General features: G+C 37.6%; 2 protein-coding genes across 2 annotated transcripts; both read right to left on the bottom strand.

The window, feature by feature from the left end:
• On the bottom strand, nucleotides 1–14,626 carry LOC145784377 (protein-tyrosine sulfotransferase 2-like). The gene is made up of 7 exons (XM_082596185.1): nucleotides 14,381–14,626; nucleotides 12,451–12,614; nucleotides 12,058–12,213; nucleotides 6,952–7,074; nucleotides 6,154–6,363; nucleotides 3,149–3,338; nucleotides 1–2,544 (listed from the first exon to the last, which is right to left on the bottom strand). Exons 1-7 carry the CDS (start codon nucleotides 14,597–14,599, stop codon nucleotides 2,518–2,520), a joined length of 1,089 nt encoding a protein of 362 aa, XP_082452311.1. The 5' UTR covers nucleotides 14,600–14,626; the 3' UTR covers nucleotides 1–2,517.
• LOC145784656 (protein FAM200C-like) lies at nucleotides 10,986–11,660 on the bottom strand. Its single transcript, XM_082596523.1, has one exon. The coding sequence runs from the start codon at nucleotides 11,658–11,660 to the stop codon at nucleotides 10,986–10,988; it is 675 nt and encodes a 224-aa protein (XP_082452649.1).
• Nucleotides 14,627–15,538: the final 912 nt, after the last annotated feature.

Below are 15,538 nucleotides of genomic sequence, written 5' to 3' on the forward strand. Positions count from 1 at the left end.
GTCAGTCGTGTCTGATTGACGAAACGTCGGAATAAAAGCAGATTGTCACTGTATACATCTTGTGATAGTTTAGCTTAATTTGCACCAGTAGAACATCTCATATCATTTAATTTAATGCCTGGTGAACAGCCTCATTCAATTTTCAGTATAATTCATAATGTTGAAAGTTTGAAGAAAATGTCCAAGGACAATTTCAAACCTTCGTCTGGGTTTCAGTAAATTTGATGTTGATGCTATGAATAATATGAAACTGTTTCAGATATGAGATATTCTGTGACCGCTCCCAAGCGGAGAATCCACTGAGATGACAAGCTGCCATTGCCTTGTTTCAACACATAACTAGAACTGAACATGACGTTGAAACTAGGTCCCTAAAGAGGAATTTCAGTGAAAACATAAAACCACAACTTGAAATAGAATTAAACTAAACATCAATACATCAACCAACAATTAACTAAAGATGCTATTCCTTGAAATCAGCATCTTTTTCGGACTAGAGGACCACTGCGCGAGGATTCGGCTATCTTTTTTTAAGTTTGTCAACGTCGTACCAAACTAACATGAACAGAGAAACAATACTTAGGCTCGGTGCAACAAAATACTTCTCTTGTTGTCGCTGCATGAGATTTTAACCGCTTCCTTTCTGCAATACCTACGAGTGGCAAGGATAACATGAAAATGAAGTTTTTGGCTAAGCTTGAAACAAGAATCTGCTTGAATAGAGTTCTTCTTTGATACCATATATTGGAAAGAAGCTTTCTACGACATGTACAACGGCAGTCGACTGTGGTAGACAATTTAAGTTCTTAGCGACTGTTTTCTATTTTATATGGTGACTGTGTGGGTACAGATTCGCAGAAGAGAGCGATGATTCGATGGCAGTAACATCAATTTACGCATTCCAAGTTGAATACATAAAAACCAGTAATGTGTGGGACCAGCCATTTGTTAGAGAATTTGTGCCGGTTCAGCAAATCGTTTTGCGTGAAATTAGTGAAGCTTTTTTCAAAGCGGTACAGGAATGAGTCACTGAGTCAACCGCAATGGCAAAAAAAAGTAAAGACATGGATGGCAGAATGCAACGAATTGCGCGAGGTTTTCAAGTAGTTTTTAAATGATTGAGAAAGTCACTGAAGAAAAAGTAATGAACTTCACCGAATCACATCGTGAGATATTTTAAAACCATAAAAACAAAGGGAAGAAGTGAACACAAGCAATTTCTAAAAATACAAGAATGAGCAAATGTGAGCAAACGAAAAACAAGTATTAGCAAACTACAAAGCAAACGTGACAACGAAATATAACATCACTTTTATGTTAGTTGATGATGAAAATCAATACAAGACATACAAACAGCAGCAGCGTTACAATAGAAGCAGAAAGAGCAGTTTCTAATCAACAAACAAGTCCTTTTTACATTGATTCAACGCCTGTAGACGTACAAAAATAAAATTTATAAAAAGGACTGTTTTGCTGGCTAGATTATAACAGTGTCAAAGCAAAGTATGGCAAAGAATAAGAAAAATTTGAAAACACATTTACGAGAACATGCCAACTCTAATCCTTGCAATGATTACAACATGACGAAATGTTTTGCGAGATAGTTTACAAAAAGGCATTTCTCGTCGCATGTTTCAGTGACATTTTCTCGATAACAAAGCTAGCCTTAATTGATTAGCGCAGAAAATGACAGTTTATGGGCAACTTCAAGTTTTCAATAAAATTAAACATGCAATCGACCGAGAAAATGCAAATACGCTAAATCGAAGCAAAGACACTCTCAGACAGTAAAATCTGTCGTTTTTCGTTGATTTAAGACATTAAATCAATGTAAAATGACAGATTTTGCTATCTGGGGTAAGCAGTTGATGAAAAAAATGCAACAGATTGTTCTCCAAGTTGACAAAATTGACACGTCTTTAAAGGTTGATTGTTAGTCGTATGATAAGCTGTCGTAATAATAGTTCAAAACAGAAAAGTAAAAACATGCAACCACGAATTTCACCAACAAAGTCAGTTTGTTCAGATGTAGACACAACATCTGATTATACAATAAACACATAAAAATAACAAAAAATGCTAACTGAGAACAAATACTGCAACAACAACGTACATCAGTGGCAACACTCTGACACAACTTCGATAAAAATCTGGCTACTGACCAAAATTTTACTTTAGTATAATATCAACATATGCAACTAGCTTTTTTAGCTGAAAAATAAAAAAATCACTCAATTGACTTCACTTTGAAACATCAGAATAGCAAATAAACGTTGAATGACTAGGTATTTGCAATCGGCCACCGAAAAGGCACTGGAACACTGGTGAACTCCAAACTAAGATAACTCTGCAGTAGTCTTTCAAAATCATGTTGGCTTTGCTGATATATTGAGCTATTTTTCAACAACCAACGTTGTAAAACATTGATGGAATGCAGAAATAGTTTCGTTTTCCACCGAAACAATGTTACAGTTTGGCAATATTAGAAAGCCCGAGTAGTCAGTACCTTTGGTTCTGTTACGTCTTGAATCCCGCAAGTCTCGTCTGGAGAAAAAGAATACTTGTTTAAAAAGTATGTACTAAAAAGCGTGTCTATTTTCAGAATGTTGAGTTTTGAGCTAACATGCATTGACAAGAGTGTCATAAGACAGTACATAAGTATACCCCATTGCTTTAATACCAACAAAAACACTGTCTGTTTTGTAAAACGTAGATAGCAAAGCATGTGTGTGAGATAAACAGCGCATTATAAAAGCACACATTAATCAGGTAATTGAGGAAGATATCGATCATATGTAAACAAAAAATAGTATAAGCACAACCGGATGCATTGATTAAGAAAACGACGACAGACATTTAACATTAACCTAAACAATCGTTTATCAGTTTTTTTTGCGTCGTTTGACCACATTATAACCTTTTCCAAAACCACAGGTGATATAAAAAAAAAAACTATAAAAAGGGCACCGTGTAAGGTAAGTAGACGACCAGCATTTCATGACAAATTTTTGTAAACTGCTTTTGTCGTTTTTGGAGAGATTTGTACAGTAGGACAAAAAAGGCAATTTTCGCACACCACTCATACCAAAGTATCAGTACCAAGGCTAGTCTACAGCAGTAACTAACGCTATGTTTTTGCGACGTTTACCTTGTTACGCACTAATGAATCCGGTTCGCCATATTTCGGCGTTGGGTCGTATGGATCGTAGCCAATTCTCCGTAACATGGGAGCGATCTGAGCCATATCGCGAGTCACGTCTTCTGGAAGGTGACCAAACCAGCTACTTAGTGCATCGAGATACAGCGGTCGCTGAACCTGATCGGTCGATTTCTCGACGCTGTAGAAAAAATATTAATCGAATCAAAAGAAAATCGTCCACTAATTATTATCGATTTATTGTCGGCTTAGAAAAGTCAAATGTAACAGAGAAAAAAGATATTTGGAAAACAGTGGATAAACAATATAATCAAGCAATCCATTTTATCGACGTCTCCCTTGCCCGTGTGAATGAACGGTAGTCAACTGGTGTCCGCGCGGTATTACACCGCCATGTTGTTACTTCTTTGGCACATATAATCAATAGTTTGATGTGATATTGCAAAGAGTCCATTTGGGCGGTGGACTAAGATTATGCAGTTGGTGAAAACAGACCGACTGGTGAAACATACAAAAGTACACAATTTACATTAGAAAAGCATTTTGTTGACTTAATGTGATCCATGTAAAAAAGCTTCCAATTGTAACAATTGCAATAAAAAAGGTTGTCAATTGTTTAAAGGTTCGGTTTGAAACTATTCAATACACACAATACATGCGGTAGGGCTCGTGCGTTGAAACAAGCACTTCTGCTTCTAACAGGCTTACAGCACTAAAATCAGCTGATAAGAGACAGTCACTGTACGCACGCAACTAAGTTAGAACTAAAGCCTAATCCACAAGTCGCCAGTCGTCACAGAAGATCTCACTTTTTAAGTTTATGGAGGAAAAAATATTCTTCTTCTGCTTTGATTACATTTACATTGTTTTGAATTTAAGCTATTCAAAGTAATCAAACCGGTCTCCTGCGATAACACTTGCTGCATGACTATCAATCTTAATTTTGAGGGAAGGAAATTGATCCGCGTCATCCATGCTTGAGACAAGCTCAAAAAAAGGAAAGTAGAAATGATTGAACGAAATATAATCATCACAATGAAGGCAAGAAAATAAAGTAGCTTCGCCAGAATCTAACGCAAGTGGTCGTCAATTCTATTGTAACACCATTTCCGCTCCACCTCAGACCGCAAATCAACCGTTTTCACATTGATTCAACGTCTGTAGACGTTGAATCAGTGTAAAAAAAGATCTGGGACATTTCATTGCCATTGAAAGTTTCAGACCCCAAAAGCCAGCAGTGTTTCAAGTCACTGGTACTTCAAGGAAAAAAAGGAAACAACCTTCTGCTTGAGTGCTGATTGTTCAGCATTTATCAAATATTCTTGGAAGGTGCTCGACACTAACTGACCAATCACCACAAAGTCGATCCCATGTTGATTTTCTCATTAAAGCTGTTGACGTAATCAAGTTATTGCCAAACGTTGAAGGTGAAAGAAAGGTCGATGCCAAATCAATCCATATATGAGACCCTAGTCAATAAATCGTTTCTATTTTAAAATGATTTGACGTCTGCAGATATTGAATCAATGCAACAAGGAGCGATTTCCTGGCTGGGATGTTCTTGCAATTGGTCTCGGTCAAAAGCAATTTTCTTGCCTTAGTATGACGTCATATATTGTTGAGATATTTCTGATATCGATTTACCTCTTGCGACAAGATAACACTAAAAATGCATTGTTATCAAATTAAAGCACAGTTCTGGAGGAAAAAAGCAGAAAAGAGAAAAGCACATTACACAAAGTATGAATTCAGCAATACCACATCAAAAATTTGTTTTTCTGGTTCAAAGAAGTAGTTGCTGGGCTGGCTGCTATTGTTTTATCGTAGCTTTGCAAGAGTTACCATCCACTGTTTTGGAGGCCACTTACGCCTTCTACCGCTTAACGCTAATTCTTGAAAAACAAATGACATTATGTCTCATCGCACCTAAAACAAAGATTCGTCACGTTCAACAAGCATAGGCCTACATGATACATGTGTGAATGCCTCAGTTGAAAATTGACACCTGTTCAAAAATACCACGTGATATCATGACGCTGTTGGATTGTTCAAAAATCCTTATTTAACAAACTTTGAAATACTTTTGCGGTGTCCACGAGAGACGGGAGTCTTTCGCTTTCTTGATCAAAGCAACACAAACAATGCAGATCAGATAAAGAAATCAGACAAAAAGGACTTTCAAACCAAGTAACGTACACTGAGTCGTTTTTTCGGCACTTATGGGATTTGCACAAGAACTAGGTGTTGCATTCAGACCAAACTTGTCTTCACAAGAATACTGTATAAACATATCGAAAGTGGATCAAAAACGCCTTTATGTTGACGTGCATTTAGGTCTCCAAAGTTTATTTTGGTGCTGAAATTAACGAGGATACCGGTACTCAGTGAGTCCAGCACTTTGCAACATAGCTCGAGTAAATGCAAACACAATCGCCGGACAGCAAAATCCTTCATTAGATTCAGCGTCTGCAGACGTTGAATCAATGTAAAAATGACGGATTTTATTGTTCGCGTCGCACTTAACACATTACCCGGCAGATGTTTAAAGGGGAAAAGGAAGTATCGAAAGTAATGGCAACCACTTATGAGGAAGCCATGACAAGGTGGTGTATAAACAAAACAATCAGGATGTCAAACAGAAGCTGCACATCTGCCTGCTGAGCGGTGGTTTCACCAAAAGCACAGTAATGCAGTGGTAAACCTCATCTAAAGCCATTCTACATTAAAATTCTCTGGTTTTCTTTCATGGCGAAATATAATAATACAACGTTTGATTTGAGTTATATGTCAGTTGATAAATCGGTCAAAACAATATTGATGCGATATGCTGGTAGTACCCGAAACAGAAAACAGGTCTTTTAGGAAAGACTCAACATAAACATTCCGTAAGTAAACGGGAAAAAAGGACTGATATGCTGTTGGAATGAGTGATTTCCTGTTCAGATGAGTACATCTTAATTTAAAGCGTGGGGCCTTCGTATCAACAGAGTACTTACTTTGATAAGGAAATGTTAGAAATGTGCTTTTCGTGATGCAACACAGCATTGTTAAAGGGAATCTGAAGAAATGAGAGAATTCTATGGGTCTCCGATATTGGTTGAAGAACCAGCTGTTCGTAATGCACTGGGAGGCATACATCAGCACCAACTTCTTTACATTGGGCAAACATGGTTTCAATCGCTCGATCCCACTTCGTCAATACATCCCTGCAACGATTAGCAGTTGTGTTTCATCGTCGTCTAAGCGCATGTTAAACGCAAGTGCACACAGACAATGCTTTTCATATGCAGAAACGAAGTGTCTCAGAACATACATTATTCATACACATTTTCCTGAGTGCGGTTTAAACACTGTTGGGTGACTTGGCAAATAAAAACATGCCAACAATTTGTGCCATTTCACGTCAGCTCACTCGCTGGTCGACGATGCTGTGAAATCGTTATGTTTTTGGGTTTATTTGTAACCACCGTGTCAGTTAAAATATACAGCACATTCATTATACCAAGCTGTCAAGGAATAAAAAAACAAAATTGCTTATTGGCAGTTGTTCTACAGATACCGGTACTCTAAAAATATTTAGTTCTGCATGCACTGTTCAGTTAAATGATTATCTAGTTAGCTAAAAGCTTTTTATATACAGCAAAAAAACACTAATTGGATAGCAAAGTGCTACACTTCCAATACCATAATAACACGTTATAACGTATCTGTTGCATTGTCATGTAAACAACACACATAAAGATGTGAAATATTTCTTTTAAAGTATATTATATATATAAAACATAGCAACCTACCGGTAACTGGAGATATCAAAGCCAGAAATAGTGACTTTTCTGGTTACTATAGAATGTGCAGTAGCACGTCCATCCCGCAACATCAATATGAACTTAGCATTAGGAAATAACTCCTTCAAATACCTAAATGACAGAGAATATTATAACCATACATAATAACAAGTAGTTCCTGCTTATTGTTTCTGTGATCTGACACGCAGCCAAAAAATCAGCGTGTCAATCATAGCTGTACAGATGTCAATCGTCACATGAATAAGTAAATTCATGAACAACATTGGGAGAAACACAATTTAGCAGTGTATACCAACACAGATAGTGCAATTAAAGATCATATTTACAAATGATACGGTACCACTTATTTTAATGTCAATTTTACTGTACATGCTTTTCAAATCATTCTTAATTGTCAATCAGAGTTTAAAATTCAGAAGACATCACAAATAAAAGGATGTAACCCCACCTCCAAGGAACAGCTGTATGCTGAGCATCATTTCTGCTAAACTTGCATTAAATTACGCTTGTTTCTGTTTTGTAATAAAGTTTGAACAGTTGGTCTGTCTGCACTGTCTAAGTACCAAAGGATCGGTCAACAGTCTAAATACTTTATTAGAAATCGATTACATGAGAGGCCGTAGCCCTCACATCTTCAGTCTCGTATACGAGACTGAAGATACGAGACTGAAAGATACGAGACTGAAGATGTGAGGGCTACGGCCTCTCATGAAATCGATTTCTAATAAAGTATTTAGACCAGTGGTTCTCAACCGGGGGTCCGTGAAGCGATTTCAGGGGGTCCGCGAAAGTTTCCGAGTTTTCAGCATTATTGATAAATTACGAAATTTAAAAATTGTTTGTGCTTTGTTTATATATTAACCTACAGTGATTCTCAAACTGTAAGTCGCAACGCACTGGTGCATCGTTTGAAATTTCAAAGGACGTGGCACAAAGGTAGAGGTTTTTTAACTAAAGATATAAAGCTATGTTCAACTTGATTCTTTTGATACATCAGGTTGTTGATCAATGATTAACTTAGAAATGCAAACGTTAGTCAGCAGTCTATCACCACTCACAGTTTTGCAAGGACTGCGATTATAACGAACTAATATTGATTACAAATAAAAAAAAATTTGTAACGGTCGCAAGTGTTCTATTAACTTTAGATAAAATTTGTAGAAAAACATCAAATGAGCATATAAATTACTGATGTTTGATACTGTGTGCCAACATATAGTTCATAAGTCATAACATAATTTCGTCAATCTCATCAATTACGTTGCGAATAGAGCAAATTCTTCTAAGTGTGTTGCTTCGAAACTTATGTAGGCCTAACATTATGCAACATATGATTACATCGATTGGTTAGCGCGTCACTTCTGGAACGAAGAAGCTTCAAGATCAAGCGGCGCTGGTTCGACTCTCGGGGTGTGCGCTTGAGCAACGCACGTTAAGGACTGCTCTCCATTCAGCGGCATCTAATGGATGGAATAGTTCCCCGGCAACAAGACTTCAACAATTGCAAACTTCACTCTGACAATCTCGGTGACCGGGCCTGCGTCAGTGATTCAAAGCCTCTACAAGTATGCAAAACTGCCAGGATTAAGCTCTGCAAGAAGCTTTCCCAGTCCGAGGATAAAAATTCAATCAATCAATCAATCAATCAATAAGGAGACGCGATATAGCAAAATTTCAATTAGAATTTTTTAGGGGTCCGCGACCGCTTCGAAGGCACCAAAAGGGGTCCACCAAGACAAAAAGGTTGAGAACCACTGATTTAGACTGTTGAGTGTTGACCGATCCTTTGGTACTTAGACAGTGCAGACAGACCAACTAAGTTAGTAATGGACAAAGGATCGTCGCAGCATAGTAGCCGCTCAGATAGTCAGGCAGATCTCCTCCATCTGTTTACTACTAGAGAACTTCAAAGAAGTTTGAACAGTTTGTTAATATTGTTACCACTCATTTGTCTTGTGACTACATTCTGGTAAATGTTCAGAAAAGTCTTGACAACTTTTGTATCTGTTTCAAACGTTGTTCTACTTAACTGCTTGTATAACTAAATGTGATATCTTTCGTAGTTATTTAATATTATTCACAGTTATCTTTGTTTTTCTTTTCAAATATATCGCATTATTATACTGATAAAAGGGTAGGGTTTTTACAATACCGTACTTTTAAACTTATTGTGTATGCTATTTTTTTGTGTTGTGTAAATAATGTCACTCAATCTCACTAATTTGTTGTCCAACCTCTGTCTGTGGTATAGTAAAAATAACTTCTTATCCAAAGTTCTAAATTAAATTTATCAATACAGTTATCCTGTAAACAGTAAGAAAGACATGCTGTACAACATATAGGATAGGTCTACCACAACAATAACAAAGCATTTTTTAAACTCATGATTTCTTTTATATATAGTTAATACCATCTAGGTCAGTGGTTCTCAACCTTTTTGTCTTGGCGGACCCTTTTGGTGCTCTCAAAGCGGTCGCGGACCCCTCAAAAGTTTTTTATTTAAAATTTTAGTTTATAGCTTAAACGGCAACCTATTGTTCCACACAGATTTAACCAAGTCAAAAATAACACAAAACTAGTGGACATTTTCATTTATTTTGTCAAATCGAATACACTTAATGGGATTTCTGCTGTTGCGTAACAGAAGCAAGTCTTGAAATACGTGGTCGTGTTTTTGATAACGCTAGACGCATATCGTCTTCGACGTTTAGTGGGTTACGAGCCTTGGATTTGATATGAACGAGAGCAGAAAATCCACTTTCACAAAGGTAAGTGGAGGCGAATGGAACAATAACACGTAATGCTTCCATCTATACTTTTGGGTACGACGGCACAATGGAGCACCAAAACTGAGAAAGTGATTTTTCCAGGAACATTTCATGACTGGCTGAATCATTCCTTAAATCCAGTAGTTCATATTGAATTTCCTCCGGAACAGTTGCCATGTTTATCACAGGAGAAAATGGATTCCGTTGAAATGCTCCAACTCCTTCTGTCAGATCAGGAAAATATTTCTGAAATTCTTTTTCAAGCGATTGTAAATTTCCGGTTTTATTTGTGCACTGAGACTTGCAGATTCAAATTCAGAGAGCTTTTCAAACATTGCGAAGTTGCCCTGATTAACTTTGCGATTCCAATTTTGTATCTTTTCTACAAATCCACACAAAATGTCTTTGAATTGCAAAATGTTTGTATCAGGCCCTTGTTGTCTCAAGTTAAACTTATTCAACTGTTCCGTAATGTCAGCCAAATAAGCCAGACCCTGCAACCATGTTTCGTCACTGAAGAGGTTGATGAAGGTATCTTTCTTTTCCATTTCCAAAAACAGCTTGATTTCGACTCTAAGCTCGAAGAAGCGAGCAACAACATTTCCTTTCGAAAGCCATCGTACTGCAGTATAAAATAAAAGAGTCTCATGCTCACTGTTCATTTCTTTGCAAAGCTGTTTAAATAGACGAGAGGTGGTGGCGCCCTTCTTGACAAAATTGACTATTTTCACTACAGAATCAAGTACATTCTTCAAAGAACTTGGAAGAGTTTTGCAAGCAAGCGTATATCGATGTATCATGCAATGTACTCCTATGACTCGAGGAGATTTTTCTTTAACTTTCATTTGGAACCCAGATTTGCATCCCAGCATTGCCGGTGCTCCATCCGTACGTACGCCACAGAGCTTTTCCCACTGCAAGCCTTCGGTTTCGAAAAACTTTGAGACGCTGTCCATCACATCTTGGGCCGTAGTTGTAGTTTTCAAAGCAAACCACTCGGCAGCCGTGGCCGAGTGGTTTGCGCGTTGGGCTCGCAGTCGAGAGCCTGCATGTTCGACTCCAGCCACACGCGCTTGCTGTTGTTTCTCTGGGCAAGAAACTTTACGATAATTGCCTCTACCTAGTGATCGATTTCGAGTAATGGGTAGTACCAAATTTAAGTCATAAAAAGAGTAGACAACCGGAAACAGACATTGCCGTCGGCTGCAGCGTGGGTCAGGTGTATGTCGGAAGGCGTACACCGATGCATAGCGCTCAAGTCCGCTTTCCCGCAATGCAGGATAAAGATAAACAAAACAAAAACAAACAAACATTACAATACAAAAATTCTTCTTTGAGGTCTTTCATATGTACGTATCGAACAAAAACCAAAAGTTGCGAGCATGATGCGACATCTGTTGATTCGTCGAGTTGTATAGAAAACATGGGAGAAGATTTGATTTCCTCCATAACTTGCTGTTTGACGTCTGTCGACATATGCGAAATGCGTCTTTTAATAGTGTCGTTAGATAAAGACACTTGTTCAATTTTCTTTGCGTTTGTTTCGCCCAAAATCAACTTTACCATCTTCAAAGCACAAGGCTTCACAATCGTTTCTCCCAGCGTATGAGGCTTTTTTGGCTTGGCAATTTGTAATGCCACTTCAAAAGAAGCCTCTATGCTTGCAGTGCTTTGCTGTTGAAAATAACCACTAGCATCCAGTTTTTGCCGTTTCAAAGACAATTTATGCCTTTGGAAGAATGGCAAATCTTTTTCGGTATGCTCTGGGTGTGTCTGCTGCAAGTGACGCTTTAGCTTTGATCGCTTCATTGCTTCGTTGCTGAGGACAGCATAACATAAAACGCATTGCGGTTTTTCCTTGCCACCCTCTGACACTGAGGTAAACCCCATTTCAAGATAACTTTCCGAGTACTTTCTTGATTTAGCCATACTGGTTTAGTTTTAGTAAGCAACACAATCTCCTTTGTTACACGTTGGCTGTAGAACAACTAGCTACTTCGCTTCAAATGAGAACGCGACCACATGCCCTTGAAATCACTGTAGCTGCGTTCTCGTATTTATCATTGTGGTGTCATAACTCGTATTTATCACAATAGGTCTACAGGAGATGAATCAAAATAGTTTTTGTAGGCTATTGTCACATCTTAATAGGCAATTAAGCAAATGTTCGATCCTATTACCAAAAAAACACGATAATATACTGCAAATAATTTCCTAAAATCTTAATTTAATTGCGGACCCCCTGGAAATGCTTCGCGGACCCCCGGTTGAGAACCACTGATCTAGGTGATATTTTAATTCAGAAAAAATATGAGTAAACACTCACTTCAAAGACTTTAAAGTAAAAGGATCTTTGTTGCAAAGATGTTTGGCAAAACGACCATGTTTTACAATTACTTCAAGAATGAATTGGGTAACAGCAGCATTAATCACATCTCTTGATACTCCTGCTTCTTCCAAGCGATTTCTTTCCTTTGGCGACCTGAAAATAACAAAAAAAACACAAATTTACAAGATGCAAGACAGAAAAATGTGTACATATAAAATAATCAATTATATGATACTCTTTCATTAAAATATCAAATTACTCTAAATATAGGGCAATATAGCGTTATCTCATCAAACTGTTTTAGCACATAGCACAGAAATCAATGTTGTTTAGAAAGATATTAAGTGAACAGTTTTTCAAGCAAACTAAGCACTTTTAGATATTAATTACTTTAGCCAGTTGGCACGCATTCCAAGAATTCTCGGTATAATGCGAGTCTCTTGACCACATCTGATATCAGGGTGAGCATCGAGCATTGCTCGCATTAATGTTGTCCCACTTCTTGGCATTCCTCCAATAAAGATTAAAGGCATCATCTTGTCATAAGTAAGACCCTAAGGAAGATAAATGATATTATTTTCCAATCATAAAATATGTTTCATCGCTTTTTTTGGGAGCAAGTCTTTTAGGCGCAGACAGTTAGGCGCTGGTCAAATAGGCGCGCACACTGTGGCGTCTGGATATTTAGGTGCGGAGCACTGTGGCGCCCGTTCATTTAGGTGCTATTCCTAGTAAAGTATACAGATTGTATCAGCTTGGCAGGTAGGGCAATGCTTTTCACACAAAATGTTATAACAAAAAAATATGTTGTTTTGTTAATCTGCGTGCATTTATTTGTTGTTAGTCATGGCTTCAGTGAGTGAAGCAGCTTTATCCAGCAATGCTTTTCACACAAAATGTTGTATTGAACAGAAAAATACGTCATGGCTTTGGTAAGTGAAGCTGCTTAAACCGCCAATGCTTTTCACACAAATTCACACAAAATGTTATATTGAACAGAAAAATATATTGTTTTTTTTAATGGGCGTGTTCGGCATTTAGTTGTTGTTAGTCCAGGTTTGCGTCGACGAAAGCTTTATCAATAAATTATTCAAGTTTCCAAACATGACTGAGTTCACTTTTAGTTGTATAAGTCAAATAATAACTACCACTAAACATCAGTAAAAATATACCGTAGCCTATATTCAGGCTTAAGTGAAAACCCGACTAGGTTTTGCCAAAGCTGAGCTGATACAATCTGTATATATACTTTACTAGGAATAGCACCTAAATGAACAAGCGCCACAGTGTGCGCGCCTATTTGACCAGCGCCTAACTGTCTGCGCCTAAAAGACGTGGACCCCTTTTTTTCATGTGTCTACCAGTACCATCCATGTATAATGCAGTATACAGATAAAAAGTTCACTATTGTTTGCATTCTTTACAACAAACAAAAAACACAACTAACAAAGTGCAACAGTATCATATGGTTGTCAAGGAAGCTAAAACAACTTACACAAAATGACAACAACATATCTGCTTTTGACTAATTGTGTAAATAACATAGATTGGCATAACTTCAGAAAATAATACATATGCCAATTCCCAAATAAGTTCAATCATAACCATTGTCACAAGAGCAATTTAATTGGTATGAAAATGCAGCGTATATACCCACAGTCCCACAACTTTTTGTTACACGCTACATACATCGTTTTTAGCACTAGTTGCAACGTTTATCTGATGAAAGTGAAAGTAAAAGCAACAATGAACAGGTTCTTTTACTTTCACTTTCATCAGATGAACGTTGCAACTAGTGCTAGAAACGATAATTGTCCATTGCTACGATTTTAAATGTGTTCAAAAGTTTAAAGTTTGATTGTTATGAAAACATATTGACCATGCAAGTAAGGCACGTACGATAACCACTTTATTGCCTTCACATGGGAACAAACATTATGGTAAAAGAGAAATAAAATCAGAAACAAAGACCTAGCAAATACATTTCCTTTTCAAATAACTATAGCTCAGTTGGTTAGTGCGTGACTTCTGGAATGAAGAAGCTTCAAGATTAAGTGGCGCTGGTTCGACTCTCAGGGTGTGCACTTGAGCAATGCACGGAACTGCTGCTCTCCATTCGGCGGCATTTAATGGATGAAATAATTCCCCAGCAACAAGACTTCAACAATTGGAAACTTCACTCTGTCAATCTCAGTGACCAGGACTGCGCCAGTGATTCAAAGCCTCTACAAGTATGCAAAACCGCCAGCATTAAGTACTGCAAAAAGCTTTTCCAGTCTGAGGATAAAGATTCAATCAACCACATGAATGCATACAGTACCTTATCCTGATAACCATATTCATGGATAGGGGCTGCTGCCTTGATAACTCGGTTGTAGTGAGATGCTTGCCGAGAATTTTCAATTGAAGGTTGGGAAGATGCAAAAAAGTAGGTTACATACATTGACATAATCCATAATCCCAACACCACTAAACGAAACAAACTTCCAAATCTATAGTTCATACCTCGAACAACTCTCATCTTAACAGACCTGTACATGAGTTTATATAGAGACAAGTTTTTACATGATTATGTCAAAAAAAATGACATATTTGTTGAAGCTGAAAAAGAATAAAGGACATGAAGTTATTGTGATACCTTAGTCTAAGAGTCACCAAATTGCAGGTTACAGTTCTGACCCAAAAAGTGTGTCTACCTGGCTGCCAAACTGCTCAAGAATGTGGTTTAGCACTGAATAAAAATTCCATCAAAAGTTGACACCATCTGAAGTGTTTAAGTTTTAATTTGCAATTTCCCAGCCATATTTTTTATAAAATGTTTAAAAAATATCGATTTCTCAAAGATTAATAAGTATACGTGACTGTGGGAGTTTGTGATTATAAAATACTGAGTTTTTCTCCATTTTTTTCCTATTTGGCTGCAACAACTGAATGTGTCAATTGTTGCACATAACTGAGTAAACGACACCCACTTTGTTAAATCATCCCAAGTTGCAGACTGTATTAAACAAAATAGTTACTTGGCCCACAAGCACAGGCTTCAAAACTGAAGGCGGCCATCGCAGCCATGGCCGCAATTAACCTACAAAAACCAACATTTTGTCCGCCGGGTCTCGCCCTCTGTCGGCCGCATTTGTCCGCCATGAAGTTCCGAGAAAACTTTACGCAAGCGGCCTTGTGAATAAAGTACTTTGCCACTTATAATCACAAAGGATTAGAAAGCAGTCAAAGTATCCAATAAATCGAAATACACCCTGTCTTAGTGTCTATGCTTGAATTGTTAACATTATTGATTGACCAAGCAGCTGATGTCTGACATCCGCAGAATGCAAGTGACATCACAATACACTTTATTGATGTGATATATTCAGTCTTTGAAATTAGCGTCGGCAAATGGGGCATTAGAGTCAGCAATAAAATGTCGAGGCCCCACGAGCGCTTGTAAGGTTAGGGTTAGACATTCCTCCCAGTCGCTATG

Source organism: Aplidium turbinatum, chromosome 15, assembly GCF_918807975.1.
Source record: "Aplidium turbinatum chromosome 15, kaAplTurb1.1, whole genome shotgun sequence".
NCBI lineage: Eukaryota > Metazoa > Chordata > Ascidiacea > Aplousobranchia > Polyclinidae > Aplidium > Aplidium turbinatum.